This window comes from Trichoderma harzianum, assembly GCF_003025095.1.
Source record: "Trichoderma harzianum CBS 226.95 unplaced genomic scaffold M431scaffold_3, whole genome shotgun sequence".
NCBI lineage: Eukaryota > Fungi > Ascomycota > Sordariomycetes > Hypocreales > Hypocreaceae > Trichoderma > Trichoderma harzianum.
Genome location: NW_020209251.1, coordinates 108,925 through 126,230, shown reverse-complemented (window position 1 = coordinate 126,230; position 17,306 = coordinate 108,925). Strand labels below are relative to the sequence as shown.

The window sequence follows — 17,306 nt, the reverse complement described above, 5'->3', positions numbered from 1 at the left end:
CCCGGGCCAAAAGAGAGACGACTTCTGGCCAATTCTTTCTGCTGTAGCGAGATGGCCCAAATATTTACTGGCTAAGGTACATGTATGATTACAGTACCGGGCGTATGCACCCCCCTTTTTCTTCGGTCTGTCTACTCTTTTCTTGACAGTCGCATGTACTCCGTATGTGATTCCTGCTGGGGAGGGTATCATTTACAACCCGAAGAAGCCCTCGGTGTTTCCCACCGCCGTCTCACCAACGCCGTCCGCATGCTTCAAGTTGTCGAAATTCGAGGCTCTGCAACAACAAGCTAAACCAAGAATGTCACCGTCCCTGCAAGTGTCAGATTCCTCTTTCTGCCTCTGCCCGCGCTTGCTCGAGGCACTATTTCGTGCAAGAGACCGAGCTGCTGCGGCGCTAACAGCTGCCGATCTCGGGATGTTGCCAAATTATATTAAATGTTGCCGTCAGATCGGCGCGCGGCATAACACCCTGGCAGCCCTTGTTTTTGCAGTCTTTCTTTCTTGTTCCCTCTTCTTTATTTCTTGGTCTTTTCTCTCGCTGCTTCTGGTTTGCCCGCCGGCCCCCTTTCTGCCCCTGGCATTCAGGTACTCCAACTAAGTACATTCTCCGGCTGCTCCAGCCAACCGGACACACTAGCCAAATAATATGCACCAAGGAGGAAATATCTGGCGAATGGCTGCATGAAGAACATGGCTCTACAAAACATGTTACCGGTTTCATTCTAATAATGAAAAAAGACGTCGTCAAAATAATGAAAGAAATAAAGTAAAATGCATCCCGTCTTGGCTCGGGCAAGCACTGAGCAAACTGATACATCCTGGCATTGGTACGGGGCATCGACCAACACGAATAGCATCAGATACATCATCCTGCATATGACATCCATGATTCTCCTAGCTCTAGGCACCGACTTAATCAAAGCGGTAGGCAATAAAAAAAGACGGAGCCGAGGCGTGAAACCACCTGCATAGTCCCGCCAACCCTCCTCCAAAAGTCCGAGGCTTTTCCCCCTTCTTTCTGAAAAAGCTTTGATCACGTCTGGCTCGGCGGTGGTTCTAATTGCAGTAACAATACCGCTTTTACCCGTGCAAAGTGCCCTCGTCGAAACTTGCAGAATAGGGCAAACACATGTTCCGTAGATGGATGCTTTGCCCGTAAAATCCCTACCCTACTCTTTTTTTTTTTTTTCTGAGCGAGAGCCGGTAACCGATATGGCACCAATTGTTCGTATTTTGGAGCTACGGGACAATACTTAGGCAGATCCATGGTAAGCCCGGGTGATCGAGGTGATTGATGCTTATTTCTCCGTGACCCTAGGTGGGTGGTGTATCTACCCGAGCAGCGGTAGGCTATCATCCATTGATGATATTTGGCATTCAACTTCTCCTCAAAGCCTACATTTAAGTAGCTACACACACTTACAGTCCAGCACACTTAAAAGATTGCCAAGCAATTACCCCCAAACACAAAGTCCCCCACGCGACATTTCGAAACAAAAAATCCATCCTACTTTAGCACGGAACAAAAAAGTTCTTTGTTGCAACCAAACCAAACCATCCCCCCTGTTACACCTCTCGGGCGAACTAGCCCTGTATGTACCGCATTGAGACGTGCAGCAAAGAAAAAAATAGCGGGCACTTTTAAACGGTTTCGAAAATCCGACCTGATTCTAGAGTTTCCACCGTCCAACCCATTTGGTTTCCATTTGCCAGTCCCAAAAAAGTAGGCTTCCAAAAGAAGGGATACAAGTGTAATTCCGAACCCCGATTTTTTTGGCCCCTCTGTTCTTTTGAGGGGCAAAAGGAAGAAAGATGAAAAAAGGAACCTTTTATCCGAGGTAAACGGGAGGCAGAGACAGAGAGGAAGTGAGATGCCCCAATACTTTGCATCGGAGCAACCGCCCAGAACTTCTTCTAGCTCCCGCCACTTCTTACACACAGGTAGAGAGCTCAAAGTACCAAGTACACTTTAGTATTACTGGATTATACAGCCGCGGTCAAAACGCTTAGCTCCCCGAACCTCACGAAAGCTTTACTCATAATTTTTCCATCCTTGGTTACCATTAGCAAATGTTAGTATGCACGTGTATTCTCCGGTCCATTTTTCTCTTAGAATTTTTGGAGAGTCAACGTAGACTGGAATGTCAATGTCAACTATTCCCCGCCTCTAGAGAACGGGACACCTTCATAGTCTACGATAGTGTAGCCTCTAAAGCGAGCGTATTATTTACTAGACTTGGACTAGGAGGGGGTTTCGAATAGGAAATAGATCCGTTCGGAACACCTCTCTTGTCAATGATACTGGTGTCGATGAGCATTGAAGTGAGATCGAGCAACGAGACGAGCAAAACGTGCCTCTTGCCGGGTAAGAAACTAGCAGAAGCACACTCTCCTTGGTAGCTGAGTTATAATACTTGAGGTGTACTAAATAAGTCGTAGCGAGATCAGTTGGTTCATCAAATATCGTAAACACTAGAAAATAGGCCTCTTAACTGATCAATGATTCGTGGTACCTATATTTATCAAGAAATCTTGAAAACTCAACGGATATGGCCTCGAACATTCGATTCAACATTGCAAACTCCCTAGATCACCACAATGGATATCAATTGATGAATCAAGAGTGCTATCATTTCACGTCTTCAAACATACCGAGTCCGAAGAGATATGTACCTATGCTAATCCTTCAACCAAATGCCAATCATCTACCTTGTACTACACATTTTCCCACAACCCATCAAACCCAAAAAACCGCAATCCCGTGAAACTCTCCCATTCATATCCGCCCCCTTCCAAATATAACAAGTATAAACCATTTTCCATGACAACAGAATCTCAACGCCCCGCTCAGAGATCATCGTCACCACTCACCCTATTCTCTCCAACCTCCCGAATCTTCTCCCCCAAAATCGTACGCCCGTACCGCTCTGCCACTTTGTACGCCGCCTCCATCATCCGGCCAGTGCGGTCACGCATCAGCTCCACGATCTCGAGTGCACGCATGCCCCTATCCTCGCCCTCGCGACACTCCACCGCCAGAAGCTGCAGAAGCGTCTTGTCAATCTCCAGCTCGATCCGTGACAACAGAGAGCGCTGAGAATGACTTCCGCTGGTGGCATCGACAAGGTCACGGAGCTGAGCTGCCTGAACGCCCTTGAGCATGAATAGCTGCTCCAGTTTCTTCGTCTCGGCGCCTTCCTCCTCCTCCTCGTCATCATCTTCGTCCATTGCGTCATCCTCTCCATCACCTGAATTGTCCTTGCTCTTCTTCGACTTGGGCTCCTGCAGTGAGTGCAGGGGAATCGAAAAGTCAAACTCTGAGAGCAGAGGCCGAGGAAAGTATGGATACTGGTCGCCACCCTTGAGAATAATGCAGTGAAACTTGTTTTCTGCCACGGCAATGGGGAAATACGTCTCAGTCTTTCGACCAGAGGCAAGACGGGTTAGAAGCCTGGTATCCAGAAGAGGCACCCAAGAGGCTCGTGACGGCTGACGCCAGTGTAGCAATGTCAGCAGTGTCCCTGTCGAGTCATAAATGCAAGGATCCTAATAACTAGCTGTTAGAACTGCGTCATCTACATGTAGAAGATGTTGACTTCTGTTTTGACCAAGACTTACACCAATGTCAGAAAAAAAGGCGCTCTTCAAAGTCGCGCCTTCAGGAAGTGCCACAGTATCTTCGTTCTGGCAAATCTCGTCCCTCTTGACATTCTCAATGGTATATTGGAGGCGTGTGTTTCCGTCAGCCGTCACAGGGCCGTTGCCTATCGTGAGAACGTAATCTCTCCAGCTCGCACATGTGACCATGGGCGTGCTCTTGGGACGATAGACCCGGTAAGGTATTCCAAATAGTGTAAAAATGCGCACATAGTTGGCACTCGTCACAACAGTAACAAAAGACTCGCTCAGTGACATGGCTGTGACAGCCTCCCCCTTGGGAAGCTGTGTCCGCCAGTCGGATCGCTGCGTCCAGGTTTCGTGAGGACGGTAGAAAATAGTTGCTGGCTGATCATCTTTGGGGGGACACGAGAACAGAGTGCCGCGCTCATTGAGACATGCCTTGTCGTACAAAAAGGTGTCTGTGAAGTGAAAGTCTCTCTGAAACTCATGGTCGTAGAACTCAACAGTGACGGTATGATGCCCGTCTTGATCCACTGTCCAAACGAATCCAATGAGATTCAAGCAGAGGTACTTTCTGTTCCCCCTCCATGGTGTTGATCCAGGTTGAAACGCCTCGTGATACTGAGGATCAAGGAGATGCCTCCTCTTGTTGGCGTAGTCACCGGCAACTTCATCGCCCACACGGCCTCTCTTCTGGCCGGTTGTATACCCAGCACCGTCATCATCAACGACAAAGCCATCGTCATCGCCATCTGCATAGTTTTCATCCTCCAAATAAGAGTCAAGACTGCCCAAAGAGTCTCGGCGAGGACGCGTGGGAATGTCGCGCTTCTGGCCATTAACCGCTGGAGCTCTTCTGTTGGCAGATATTTCTAATAGAGGGTCGTGGATAAAGGGGGCTGGCTGCACCGGCAGCTTCAGCATCGGAGAGTACTGGTCGGAGAGAAAGTCGGGGTATATGTAAACCTCTCCCTCCGTGGTGGTGAAGGAGAGAATGTTTTTGGACGGGTGCCACGCCAGGTCGATGACATTGGAATACTCGTAACGCTGAATGACGTTTTGCGTGCTGGTCTCCCAGATCAGAACCTTTCCGCCCTTGCAGGCTGATGCTAGCATGACGCCGTTGGGTGACCAGGCGAGGGCGGTAATATCTGCCGAGTGGCCATTGGTGAAGGAGCGCTGTTTCTCCCAGTCGTTCTTGGATACGACCTGGATATCCCGCGTCGGCGTCGCGACAGCAAATGCCCTGCCATCCGGATGCCAAACTGCCTTGACCGAAGCCTCTGAATCTGTGTCCCCTGCGCCAATCACCCCGTCCACCTTGTGTATAAGCTCAGGCTGCTCCGCCGTCAGAGAGTAGATGTATATGATTCCGTCAACGCAGGATATGGCAGCAATCCGGCCATTGGGATCCAGGCTGACGTGTCGAGCGGCGCGACCATGTTCGTTGAGGTGCCGCAGCTGCTTAATGTCCTGCGTATTGACGACCTTGACGGTCAATTCGTCGCTGGCCACGGCGCACCACTGCGAGTCTGCGGAAAGCGCTACATCTCGCACCGGGAGCGACGTTCGCACGAGGAAGCGCTCAAAGTTGGACGTGGCGAGCGAGTATAGGCTGACGGTGCCGTCCTCGGAGCCGACAACGAAGAAGTCCTGGGCTGCAGCCACAGCAACGTTCTGCTCCTGGCAATCGTCAATGTTTGTCGGTTCGCCGTCCGAGCCTGTCTTGTAGAGCCGGATGGTGTTGTTGGAGCCGACGGTGACCAGCCGGCTTCCATCTTTGGTGTAGGCGCATCGAGTCGTGCCTTGAGTGTGCGCAGGCCTCGGTCGAGGACGAGGAGCAGCTGTCGAGTCCATGATTGCAGCCTGTGCTCGTCAGATTAGGTGCATGTGAGAATCTTGGAAGCTCTGGATTTTGGCTTCAGTGCAGGGAGACGCGTCTAAGCGCGTATCAATTAAAGTCTGGGCGGTGTCGCGGCCCCGCGGTTGAATTTTAGCAGCAGCTTGGCTTGCCAGTGAGCCCCGCCATTTGCTGTCATTTTGGGCCATTGGATTCAAAATTCGGGAGCCTGGCTGGCCATGCTTACATGTTTACTATTGATCCGATACTCTTGCAGCTTGATCATCACGATATATTTATTCTTTTCTCTAATTTATTCGGCAGCCTAATTCATCCCTGGACACCTTGATGAGCATATAAACCGGCGTTGTTGCCATCTCTTTCTCTTCCCCTTCATCCATCACCAGACAAGATATCCATCGCCATCCCCTTTACAAATCACACACCCCACCGCCATGGAAACCTCAGATCGAGACGCCTTCTTCCAAACCGAGTGAGTTGAAGAGAAACCTCCTTGAAACTCCTTTTGCTTGCTCATTCTAATCATTCTCACAGTGCCTCTAATGCTGAGAGAGAGCGCAAGGCTCTCAAAGCCGGCAACAAAAATGGAGACCCAATTGTCATGAAGTCCAAGATTCTGGCTGCCGTCCCTGACCCCTTTTCTCCTTCAACCGCCATTTTCATCGCGGAATCAGCAGGCTTTGTCCGCCGCATAGACCTTGCAGTAAGTATCAGTCGTGATTAATACTATATATGACACAAAAACTCATCACTCATCCACTGCTTCCAGTCTGCGTCAACAAAATCAACCTATCGAGGACCCAAAGCCCCCGTGACATGCGTCGCCATTGGAGGCAGTGGCAACAAGACCGTCTTTGCCGGCTCATGGGACAAGGACATCTGGTCTTGGGATGTCGAGACAGCCCAGCTCGGACGCAAGTTCAGCGGCCACTCAGACTTCATCAAAGTCGTCATCTGCACCAAGGTATCCGGCAAGGAGATCCTCATCAGCGGCGGCGCAGACAAGAAGATCTTGGTCTGGGACATTGAGTCCGGCAAGCGCCTCCACACGCTTCAAGACCCGACCACGACAATGATGGCCGTGCAGCACCTTGCCATTGACCCTGTCCTGAGCACGCCTGATGCCGTGGTCATCGCGAGTGCGAGCAGTGACCCTCACATCCGCCGGTGGAAAATCACAGCCACTGGCTTCGAGCAGTTGACTGAGGCGTTCCATGACCGGCCCGACGCCGAGAAGCTCACCATTGCGGAACACGAGACGAGCGTCTACAAGCTCATATACGATCTCGATAGCGAGGAAGGCGATCTCTGGACGGCTAGTGCGGACGGCACTGCCAAATGTCTCGCTCGGGCCCGCAACTTTGAGGCTGACGATGTCTTTACGCACGGGGACTACGTCCGCGCCGTGATTCCTACGGAGAGCTGGGTAGTCACTGCGGGACGAGACGAGAATGTCAAGGTCTGGGACAGGTCTTCAGGCAAGCTGTACTGCACGCTGGAGGGGCACTACGAGGAAGTGACGGATCTGATCCTGCTGCGTAACTCGCGAGGATTACCTGAAAAGGTTTGCAGCGTCAGCATCGACGGCACCATTCGTACATGGCCTCTGAGCAAGGGCGAGTTGGACGAGGTGGTCAAGAAGATTGAAGAGTCCAAGAAGCCTGTAGAACAAGAGGCCGAACCGGAGTCGGGTAACATGTTGACCGCAGAGGAGGAGGCAGAGTTAGCTGAGCTGATGGATGATTGATTAGCTGGGTACCCTTAGACAGCCAACAGAATAAGCACTTGGAAGAGTCTATTCTCTACATCTCATTTGCTGAATGCTCTTGTTCAGGGGTTGCTGATGGGCGGGTGCAGTTGGCTCAAGGTTGTTGGTGCAGAGATCCCTCGTGACGGCTACCTGCTTCTCAAATCTTCGATGAGCTAGTTGCAAACGGAAACACGTGGTTGCTGAAATAGATGACACTGCATTTAATATGAAACTGTTGACGGTATGTCATCTTCACCGACTCTTCCGGTTCTACGTGTAGCATGCTGAAAAGCAAACGCTGATTTGCCTACCTGCATATCAACTTTACCATCTTACCGGGTTCTCCCCCTATTTACAGAATTATGTTAGTTGTCTGTGCCAAATTTGGCTTCAAATCTAGTTGTGTGTTTTGTGTTTGTCAACAATTACGAAGCTAGCAGGGGCAATACATAACACATTGTTCTCGTAACGAACTGGTACTCGTATGTGAAGAAGAGCCCGTTTGCCGTGAAGCCAGTCACTTGATTCGGTTCACAGCTTCTCCTGGAGTCATACGTAGCATCATGGAGAGAGCTATGCGGCACGTTCGACCAGAGTCGTTCAAAGCGGATAGGTAGCTCAAGTGGAAAGAGTTGGCGAAGCCACAACAAAGAAGGGAGTAGCAGCATGATGGGCATCGAAGCTGAGGAGTAGTGTACGAATAGCTACCATAGCTAGTGAATCGAATACTACCTACTCCTTCAGGTTACCGGTAAGCTGCCCAACATTGACGAGACGTGATCGATGAGCCAGTTCCATGGTCTAAGACTGGGCTAGCTGAAGTTGGCCCCGAATCTCCGGTAGCACTCCGCCGCTTATTTCGTATACGACGCTGTGCTTCTATGATTAGAGCTAGTAGCAATCTCCAGGCCAGCTGTGAGGTGTAACTCAGGCCGGGATATATGCAGACACTGCAAGATGCTGCACTGGTCTCATCCGCACTGCGTTTGCTATACAAGCGGCTCTACAAGCGGCTCATGCGCCGCACAGAGCACCAAAGGGTCACCATATCACGCATGCCGCCTTGTTGTAGCGCATGGATGCACAGGTTGTTGCGGCATGTTGGTACGCAGCTCTCGGCAGCTGTGGGAGCTGTTTACTCATTTGGGTTGGTGCCTTCGGGTCCCGGCGCATAGCATTATTCTGGCTTCCAATTTTACCAGAATAGATAATCTTGTTAGCCGTCGGTCCGGCTGCCTTGAGATCCCTGCATTGTGGAGCTCCGGGGTCCTGGGCATCTCCAAGCTGGCCGGATCATCTCCCGTTGGACGATTAGCTGCAGATCCAACTGAGCAACAAGCTTCACCTGCGGCCGCGGAACGCTGGATTAGAGTTGGAATAGTGGTAAATAGAGAGAATTGCTTATCAGCCGCGGTCTACCGCCAAAATCATGCCCAGGGCTCTCGAGGAAGCGGGGAATCCCCTGTGGCATGTAATGGCCGCGGCCCGGACTGGGCTGAGAATGTAGTATTTTCTCGGTTCATTCTGAAACAACTAGAAAGCTCGCATAATCTTTCTTGGTCAATTATCCAGAGGCTATTAATGTCGACTGAGTTTATTCAAGCGAGAATGGCAATTAAAACTCCAGGCGAATTTGTTGTGAAGAGGGTCGACCAGGTCTTGAAAAGGCAAATTTCCCGGAAGAGACGTATAAAGCACGGACCCCCTTGTGTTCGTAAACATTGATCAGAAACGAAGGTTTCTAATTTATGTTGGGTTGTACATAGACGCATAGACTCATTGGTGGCGACATGGATACTCTGATGAGACAATTCTGAGATATTGTGTATGAGTACAAGGATGTACTCGAGGTGCCGGATGCCTCACGAGCGAGTCTAGCCGTAGGAGCTACTGCTATCGTAGATAAACATCTCAAGTGTAAAATAACAAGTAAACTGATCGATGAAAGAGCTGTCTGAAGTCTTTGAGCTTGGTAATATGAGATTAGAGACGAAGTTCGACGTATACTTCGTTTTCCTGAACATACCGCTCCCGGCTGGGTTTTTATGTTAGTAACTTGAGCGTCAGGAGATCAACACGGAGCTCTTGCTGCTGTTGGAAAATACAGAGAAGCTTATGACCGACATGTTGCAGCCACACTCAAACATGTCGTGGCTCCAGTCTGGGGAAGTTGCCGTGAGGGGAATGTCATGCTGGTCAAGGTCCACTGACAGTTGCCAAAATCCCTTCTCCTGAAACCTGCATGCGGTGATTACTTTTCACACAGAAAAGGTTTCTCATTTCAAATCCTCCAGCTTCTTAGGACCGCGGATTCGGCTGTTGTGGCAATATTGCGACGGGAGGAGCATATCTGTGCAGGTGAAGTACGGATGCCGGCAACAAGTCTGAGATAACGTTTCACGTCTGCCGGTGGTCGTGTATATCATGGACAAACCTCCAAGATTTGGTGACGGCAAGCCCCAATTACATGGACAGAAGCCGTAAGCTGCCCCGAGCAACTTGATAGAACTATATGCCGTTCAGTCCCCAACAGACAGAGTATGGGGATGTGATTCAAATGCCTCCCACCGTGGGTTTGGTTGGCTGGATGGTTTTGGCCAACACCAGTAGAGTACAGGTGTGGTAGATGTTGGACCACCAAATTCAGGTATGTGAGTTTCAGGTAATGTACTGGTGGCTGATGCTGAACCAAGTGCTCTGTAGACGATATGTTCCATCAACATGTTGAGTCACGTCGTTCAACGTTTACGAGGTGCTCGCAAGTCGAAACAAGCCACGTTTTGTAGTCATGTGGTACTGCTGGAACCTTTTGGTAGTGCCATCGTAATTCGACGCACCTTATCAGGGGGCATGCTTGGAGATATGCGGTAGCCTCCTTCAGATGGAATGGGGTAGAGCATATATGAGAGTTAGAGTTGGCATTCGCCTGCGGGTATATGACGGCCTTATGATATTTAAAGGCGTACCCAAATTGCCCAAGTTTGGCATGGAACTTATGAGTAAAGGTCAAGTAGACTGATTCGAAGAGTTGCACCCCTCCCCATCTGTTGCGATCTCAAGTATAAGATTCGTTTCAAGGCGTATTACCCTCATGTCCAAATATAAGGCGTGCAAGTGCATGACGGAGACGCAAACATACTTTTGTCCACTTCATACTCCTACGGACATGTTCCGGCCCTTTCCAGGGCATAAACGTCAAGATGTTGGCGATGGGCAAGGGTGATATTCAATGCGCTCTGAGATAGGAGAATAAGGATTGCCCCGGAGAAAGATGGACCGCTATCTGGTGTTAAGGTGGCGGAAGACCTCGAATGAAGCATAAGCATGCTGCGAGGAGTTCACACCTGGTTGCGAGACCAAGATTCAAGTCTCCTAAGCTTCGTTGGAATACCCGACAATTCGTACTCGTTGCATTGACCATTGTTTGGTCGGTGTTGACACTCTGGTTGTTGGATCAAACGTACGGTGCAAACGGCCGCACTACTCGATCGGGCACAACCCGACTGCTTCACATATACATGGATGGCAGCATGTGTGTTTGGATACACCCAGCTGATTCGCAGAGGATGAGATAGATACCACCACCACACAGGCCAGCACCACCGGAAATTTAGCGGCCAAATCTCGAGTTCGTGATTGGTGCCATACTCTTTGGTTCCGGTTGGTTGTTTGGGAATAACTTGTTGCTTTGAGTACACACGTCCGAAGCGCTGGTAATACGAGTACCGATGCTGGCGGCTGCATCTTGGAGGCGTAGCCAATGGAAGTAGGCGGAGCTGTGTGACGGCGATGTGGTGGTGCGTCATGATTGTCAGGCTGAGGTCAGCTGTGCTCCCCGGCTTCCAATGGTAGCTTCTTAGTGGTAGCTTTGCGCGACAAGCTATCAAGCGTGTATCACGGCGTTTTCTTTGTTTATGCCGAATGTGAAAGAGGGAAAGCCCCTTGGGTTTGCACACACTCGCACATGCATGCCACATGTACGGAGTAGTCTGGATGCTGCCTCACTGCGACACAGGTCCGCGGCGTCGTAGCAAGTCGTCTTTCTTCTGACGATCATGTCTAAGACATCGTTCGTGCCTGTGTCGCTGCTTCAGAGGACGCTAGCTTCTCCACTGAACCTTCTGTAGATATGGAGTACCGGTACCAAGACCTCTCCAATGGCCGCCAGCGAGAATGTCTTTTGAGTGCCGCTTGGTCGTGTGGGGTCCCCGGCATCAGGTTCGCCTGAACGTGGGCGAGTGGGCTGAAAGCTCTGGGCCTTAACGGGATAGGCTCCGATGGAGGCATGGGCGCATTGTGAGGCCCGGAGATGAGGTAAACTGGCAGTAGTGTCAAGACCAACATGCGACGGTCGAGGACGCTTTGCAAACCGAAGCTATGGATGGACAGATCAGCCGGGCTTGTGCTGCGGCTGTGACAGACTGTTTGGCTGCGTGTGGACTTTTTGTCAGTTGTTGGCGCCCAGAAACCTGGCCGGTTGGCAACAGGGGCGCTGTCCAATTGTCCAATTCCCATCTCGCATTGCCGTCCCCCCATGTCGTGTGCCCCTGTCAGCCACTTTTGGCGTCTTCCCACTCTAAGCCCCTTGTTTCTGCCACCGAGATCAAGCGAAGTGTAGTCAGATCCCCAAAATGGCGATGTTGAAGCCTCCTTTTCTTTGCGAAGGAACACTGTAGGATGAAGCTGGTAGGTTGGGGAGCTTAGCTTAGTGTAGTAGGGCCGAGGAGTGTGACATCTGTAGGAAGCCCGGCGGCATCAGACACACGCATTCTTTTCCCTCCAGGGAGTTGTCCGCGTAGTTGGTTGTCTGTGTCCGTCGTTGTTCGAATACGGCATCGAGAAGACGTGGAGGAGCCATTCTTGCCCATGGGTTCGGTAAATTGGACCTATACGGAGCACCACTTGTTCTCATCAGCGACTCCATAATAGGAACGGAGAAAAAGCAAAGAGAACAAAGGAAGAGAAAAAGAAAAAAAAGAACACACAGACGAAGAGGCGTATGAGCCTGACCCTTGTAAGTTGCTCGCCTGGCAAACCGTGCACTCGCGCACCCGCCGCCCCGTGAGAGCTGCTCCCGACGAACTCCAGGGTTCGGCCATTTTGGTACATAATTTTCTGGCGCATCTGACGCGGCTGTTGTGATTGACGGTGACGACCGACTTCGCCCATTGGCATGTCCGTCCAGCAAGTGACATGTGAGCACAAGGACTAACAGGATTAGCAGTGCTACCAACCATTACAAAATGAAGCTATAACCAGTTCTCCCCTGTTTCCCGGTGGGGCTCAAAGCCGAGTCGGTGATCAACTCCCGGCTTGTGCTGTACATGTACTTGTAGCTCTTAGTGCACTCGCACAAGTTCTGCGCAGTACATTAGTAGAGAAGCTTGTAGCTGGGAATTACCCGCCCTGTACTTGAATCTGCGAACGAGCAGGTACTCGGTACTGATGCAGGTACGACGTGTTACAGAGCACTAACGTGAGGCAGGTGCACGGCATCAGGCAAGTGCACAGGAAGCAGAGCTCCCCGTACTCCCGTACTCCCGTACTTGTACCTGGTAGGACGAGTACAGGTACGGGCACAGGTACGAGCACAGGTACGAGTTCAGGTACTTGCATCTGCTGGCAGCCGCCCAGAGCTCTGGATGAAGCTCGACGATTTTGTTGTGTGCCAGCTTCAGACCTCCTTCTCGATCGCTCATCTATTTTACTTTAACCATCTACACCACCTGCGAGTACTTTTACTCTGCTCCTCCTTACACCCTTCATCCTCTCTTGTCTCCTCTTGTCTCCTCTATCCTATCTTACTCTACTCTGTTCTATTCTCGTCTCATCATCCTCACCCTTCTTTCTTCCGCGAGGCTTCTCCCCATCGTACTCGGTAGTTTTCGCCCACTTCCTTGCTGCTGGTCATCCAGGCCCTGCAAGTCAACCCTTTCTTTCCTACCCCTGCTGACGTCCCCAACTGTCACTTGTCATATTCCAGAGCTTGCGCTGTCGATAGAAAAACGCAGCTATAGCTCCAGGAAACCTGTCGGGTTCTCGCAGCTTCAACTGTCCCGGCGAATCAGAAGTCTCGGCTGCGTCATTGCGGTCATGGTCTCTTCGAATACCTGCGAGTAGACTAGAAACAAACGCCAGAATAAACGACAAGAGAGACGGGCGGAAGCAGATCACTCACCCACCGCCATTCCACCTACCTCGTCCCTGTTCTCCATCACTGCCTCCGCCGTGGCCCTGGGGCCCTGCGCGCAGTCAATCAGCTGAGAAATTCATCCCAACAGTCTTCGGCTCCGCTTACATTTCTGGGCCATTTCTCTTCTTGATTCAATCCGTCTTCACCTTCATCCAGACGTCTGTTGACGTCCAATCTTCACCATGGCGGACACCAAGCTGGAGGCTTACGGAAACATTGTCGCCTTCGAAGGCCATCCTGACGTTGTGTCAACTCAACTCAGGTTGCTGCCAACCTCGCCTCAAATCCTCATTCTTCCAGCGGTTCAGTGCTACATTGCCAGTGACGATTCAGACAAGGCCTTCGAGGTACGGGCTTATATTCGAAAGGTCCATGACGCTCTCATCACTCGCCAAGAAGCTGCGCGCAGCTTCCTGCATGGCGCGACAACATCGAACAAGCGGTTGGCGTTTCTCAATGGTGGTTCACCGAGTGCCCATGCGCTCTGTATTAAGGCCATCATGAAGCACGAGACAGGCGGAGACCGGGTTGAGGCAGAAGCTGTTTACGCCCAGCTGGCGAAAGGTGGCCTGGCTGGTCTCGAGGCTAAGAGCCAGATACACAGTCGGGCAGGCTCTGTCGGCGGCGAGTCAATGTTCAACGAAGAGCTCCATGATCCCATAACACGGGCCATGAGAGCTGCTGATGCTTTGGACCGTGACACAGCTAATCTTCAACCATCTGACATGCTCGAGCTTACCATGACAACTCGACCACGCAGCCTAAGTTTGCCACTGTATGGCTACTCGGATGGCTTTGGTGACGCAGCTCCTTTTTTCCTCTTTGGCGCGCACGTTGAAGATGAGGTCGATGTGGAGGATAACTCCCCTCTAGCCCCAGGGGCGCCGACGTTTGCTGTCGTGGACTACAACCAGCCGGCGAAACGGCCAGTCTCGGTAGAACTCGCACCTGCATCGCCGAGTGGTGCTGGTAAATCCAAAGTGCAGTCGAACCTTGGAGTACACCATGAAACAATAATGCTCTCCCCGACAGCCCCGACTTTCAATGCCCGCACACGCGATACCGTCACCAGCGGAGAATCTACCACATCCGACATGCGCACATCAGTTTCGAGCTCCAAGGGAACACTACAAAGAGTCAGATCGTTGGATAGAATCTATCCGATCAGTGCCAAGTTGAGAGATCTCTGCATCACAGGAGCTTCGCAAGAGATGGGAGAAGGGTCTAGTGTTTTCCCCCGTTCACGCTCTTTCATGGTTGTTGGCGAAGAGAGACCTCCAGCTATCCGGAGGTTGAGTTACATTGACAGGCGAACGGCCTTATCCAAAGGTCGTCGCCCAACAGTCAAAGTCGAACAAACTTCTCTCGATAAAAAAACGACACAAGGTCCAAATTCTGGCGGAGCGTCTCAGCTTCACTTAGGAGCAGACATTGCTACCACTCCAGATGTTCCATTTCAGCCAATACTACCTTGGGTAGAAAACCTAGTGGTTCATTTCAGGGATGAGACACCAAATTTACTTCTCTCTTCAGTTATCAAATCGTTCAAGGCCGGCAACTATCCTATACTTTCGTCTCCGACTTCGGCGTCTGTGTACTCTGGAAATGTGTCCACCCCAACAACTCTTCTTCATCAGCCAACTACATTTGATGAAAGGGCTCATGAAAGATTCCACGATATCTCTGGATTAGGTATAGTAAATGACGATTTCGTTTTCAACACTCGGCTTCAACCGCGGCCTGCGAGAGAACGGACCGTCCCGTCCGTGAATGTTATTCGCCCCCCAACACCAGCACAGACGCCACCTCCTTGCACAGGAATGGAGGCCAAGTTTCACGAATTCGATATTGTTTCAGGACAGACTGCCGTCGCTATCCAGAACTCTCTTAGATCAGTCCTAAGCCTATACTTTCCTCCAGAAGCTGAGGGCTATCGCCAATTCCAATTCTCCCTCCTTCCTGAATTCGACGGTTTATGGAAGCCTGTATTCCGAGAAACCGAGCCCAAGGGCTCTCCGAGAGGAACTAACCGAAGAGTCGATCACATTCTGGCAATAGGGTCCCAGCAAGGTGTGGACAAAGTATACTCGTCAGGAATCATTAAGCAACTGGAGACGATTGGGACGAAATCAAGCGATCGCCAGGGTCGCAGCGGGCGGGTAGATTTCCGGTAGGTCGCTCATGCATGATATTTGCCTAGTGTAATTGGCAACAGAAGTGGCTAACTGATCTGTAGATACTTACTCGCCAATGCCATGCAAGCATTCACTGCCCTTCCCCTGACGAACCAAACATCCGATAACCCTTTCGCCAATTCCTACCTTCTGGCGACACTACTTATTCCCCATCTCGAAACATACTTGGCACTCCACTCGGAAATTCGCTATCTTCTGCTAGAGTATCCTCCTGAGCACCTAGCCACCGTACTGGCATTGCAAAAGTTGATAGGCGTGGACCTTATCAAGGTGGCCCAAATTGTTGACCCTAACAACAAAGACTGTTTGCCTTTTACCCAGATTGGGGGTCCTACCGTCAGGGCCAAGATCAATACCAAAACACCCAATTTGTCGCCACAGTCGTCAAGCTCGGATATCACGGTCTCCAACGCAAACTTCCTACTTACATGCACGGCCACTTCCAAAGATATAGCGAAATTCGTTTCTGCTGTCTGGAATATTCAGATCGAAACTTGTGACCCTGAGCCTTCACCTAAAAGGAAGAGTTTACCTGGTAAAAAGCCGAGGCCGGCACCGCTTAATGTCCTGCTCACCAAGTTTCCTCGATCGTCATTGTCGACTCGTAGTGGGCCGTCGCCTACTTCGGCTGAAGCCACTTCTAGTCCTGAATCGCTGACGCTGTCCTCTCGACGCCAGTCGTTTACGGATAATATCAAGACACCCAAGTCAGAGACCATCTACAGTCGAGCCTTCTCCCGGCGACGACTCTTCCGCAGCGACTCGGCATCGATGACTACCTTTGATCACAGTAGTGACGACAGTGAATTGGATCTAGAAGAGCGGAGGCTCATGCCCATGTTCATGAAAACCATCGAGCCTAAGGGTAATACCCGCAAAGCTCTCAAATTCTTGGGGTTGGCATAATAATCCGCAATCCGGGTCCTAAGCTTCTCTTTTTTCTTTTTCTTTTCTTTGTTTCATTATGCCGCGAAGCTTTCCTGCTTCGCCATGAAAAGTGCCAGGCTAGTCGCCAGGTACTTATCTCGTTCCAACGACTTATGACATCTACATGCCATTGCTCTCTTCTCACGTATCCCATTTTATCCAATTTAAACATTTTCTTCCTCTTCTCATTTCAGTTTGAAGCCTTGTTTCAGCTATTTCTGTTTTTTTTTTTTTTTTTTTTTGATGTCTTAGTGTTTTAAAGGGAAGCTGGAGTTGTTTGGGGCTGCACCAGAGTGCAACATACAAAATACGGAGATAGACAAGTGTACTGCAAGGTAGTGAGTGGTGGAAAATGAGGGCGCTTTAGGACGCGATTCTAGTTTTTTGTTTCTAGCTTTTTTCATTTATTGAAATGTTGCGGGGCCTGTCAGATAATACAAGACGATTCCATGTTATTGATCAAGTTTGATACCGCAGTCTCCCAGTGTTCTTGTGATGACACTCAGTAGTAAAAATCACGGGCATACTCTCCTCCAATACCCATAATCCACATCCAAGCAAAGACAGCCCCCCTTGCAAGACAAATAAACCAACTTCCTCCCCATGTCCTCCGTATTCTTTACGTGTAATATGTTGACTAGGTAAGTATTCTTCTAGAACGAACCCCCTATTAATAACTCGCTCCCAGATCCTTGTCATGATGACTGTACGAGTACACCGTCATCTTGGAATCCCGGTGCCTATTTGAGATGTGTA

The 17,306-nt window shown here is 50.5% G+C and overlaps 6 protein-coding genes across 6 annotated transcripts; 2 read left to right on the top strand and 4 right to left on the bottom strand.

Annotated features, from left to right (window-relative positions):
- Nucleotides 1–295: 295 nt before the first annotated feature.
- Nucleotides 296–937, bottom strand: M431DRAFT_337045 (hypothetical protein). Its single transcript, XM_024914393.1, has one exon. The coding sequence runs from the start codon at nucleotides 839–841 to the stop codon at nucleotides 398–400; it is 444 nt and encodes a 147-aa protein (XP_024776969.1). The 5' UTR covers nucleotides 842–937; the 3' UTR covers nucleotides 296–397.
- A 1,913-nt stretch (nucleotides 938–2,850) lies between these two features.
- On the bottom strand, nucleotides 2,851–5,481 carry M431DRAFT_491521 (hypothetical protein; the record flags this gene model as incomplete). The annotated part of the gene is made up of 2 exons (XM_024916913.1): nucleotides 2,851–3,549; nucleotides 3,622–5,481. 2 exons carry the CDS (start codon nucleotides 5,479–5,481, stop codon nucleotides 2,851–2,853), a joined length of 2,559 nt encoding a protein of 852 aa, XP_024776968.1.
- A 438-nt stretch (nucleotides 5,482–5,919) lies between these two features.
- On the top strand, nucleotides 5,920–7,232 carry M431DRAFT_78816 (hypothetical protein; the record flags this gene model as incomplete). Its single annotated transcript, XM_024922748.1, has 3 exons — nucleotides 5,920–5,957; nucleotides 6,020–6,188; nucleotides 6,255–7,232. 3 exons carry the CDS (start codon nucleotides 5,920–5,922, stop codon nucleotides 7,230–7,232), a joined length of 1,185 nt encoding a protein of 394 aa, XP_024776967.1.
- A 3,033-nt stretch (nucleotides 7,233–10,265) lies between these two features.
- Nucleotides 10,266–11,198, bottom strand: M431DRAFT_337016 (hypothetical protein). Its single transcript, XM_024914392.1, has one exon. It carries the CDS (start codon nucleotides 11,039–11,041, stop codon nucleotides 10,574–10,576), a length of 468 nt encoding a protein of 155 aa, XP_024776966.1. The 5' UTR covers nucleotides 11,042–11,198; the 3' UTR covers nucleotides 10,266–10,573.
- A 96-nt stretch (nucleotides 11,199–11,294) lies between these two features.
- M431DRAFT_491518 (hypothetical protein) lies at nucleotides 11,295–12,334 on the bottom strand (the record flags this gene model as incomplete). The annotated part of the gene is made up of 2 exons (XM_024916912.1): nucleotides 11,295–11,970; nucleotides 12,219–12,334. The coding sequence occupies 2 exons, from the start codon at nucleotides 12,332–12,334 to the stop codon at nucleotides 11,295–11,297; spliced, it is 792 nt and encodes a 263-aa protein (XP_024776965.1).
- Nucleotides 12,335–13,610: 1,276 nt separating this feature from the next.
- M431DRAFT_478914 (hypothetical protein) lies at nucleotides 13,611–16,529 on the top strand (the record flags this gene model as incomplete). The annotated part of the gene is made up of 2 exons (XM_024915724.1): nucleotides 13,611–15,598; nucleotides 15,665–16,529. The coding sequence occupies 2 exons, from the start codon at nucleotides 13,611–13,613 to the stop codon at nucleotides 16,527–16,529; spliced, it is 2,853 nt and encodes a 950-aa protein (XP_024776964.1).
- Nucleotides 16,530–17,306: the final 777 nt, after the last annotated feature.

Bases quoted from the DNA above. Each gene is read 5' to 3' on its own strand.
- M431DRAFT_337016 (XM_024914392.1), bottom strand. From the start codon at position 11,041: ATGACGCACCACCACATCGCCGTCACACAGCTCCGCCTACTTCCATTG.
- M431DRAFT_337045 (XM_024914393.1), bottom strand. From the start codon at position 841: ATGCCCCGTACCAATGCCAGGATGTATCAGTTTGCTCAGTGCTTGCCC.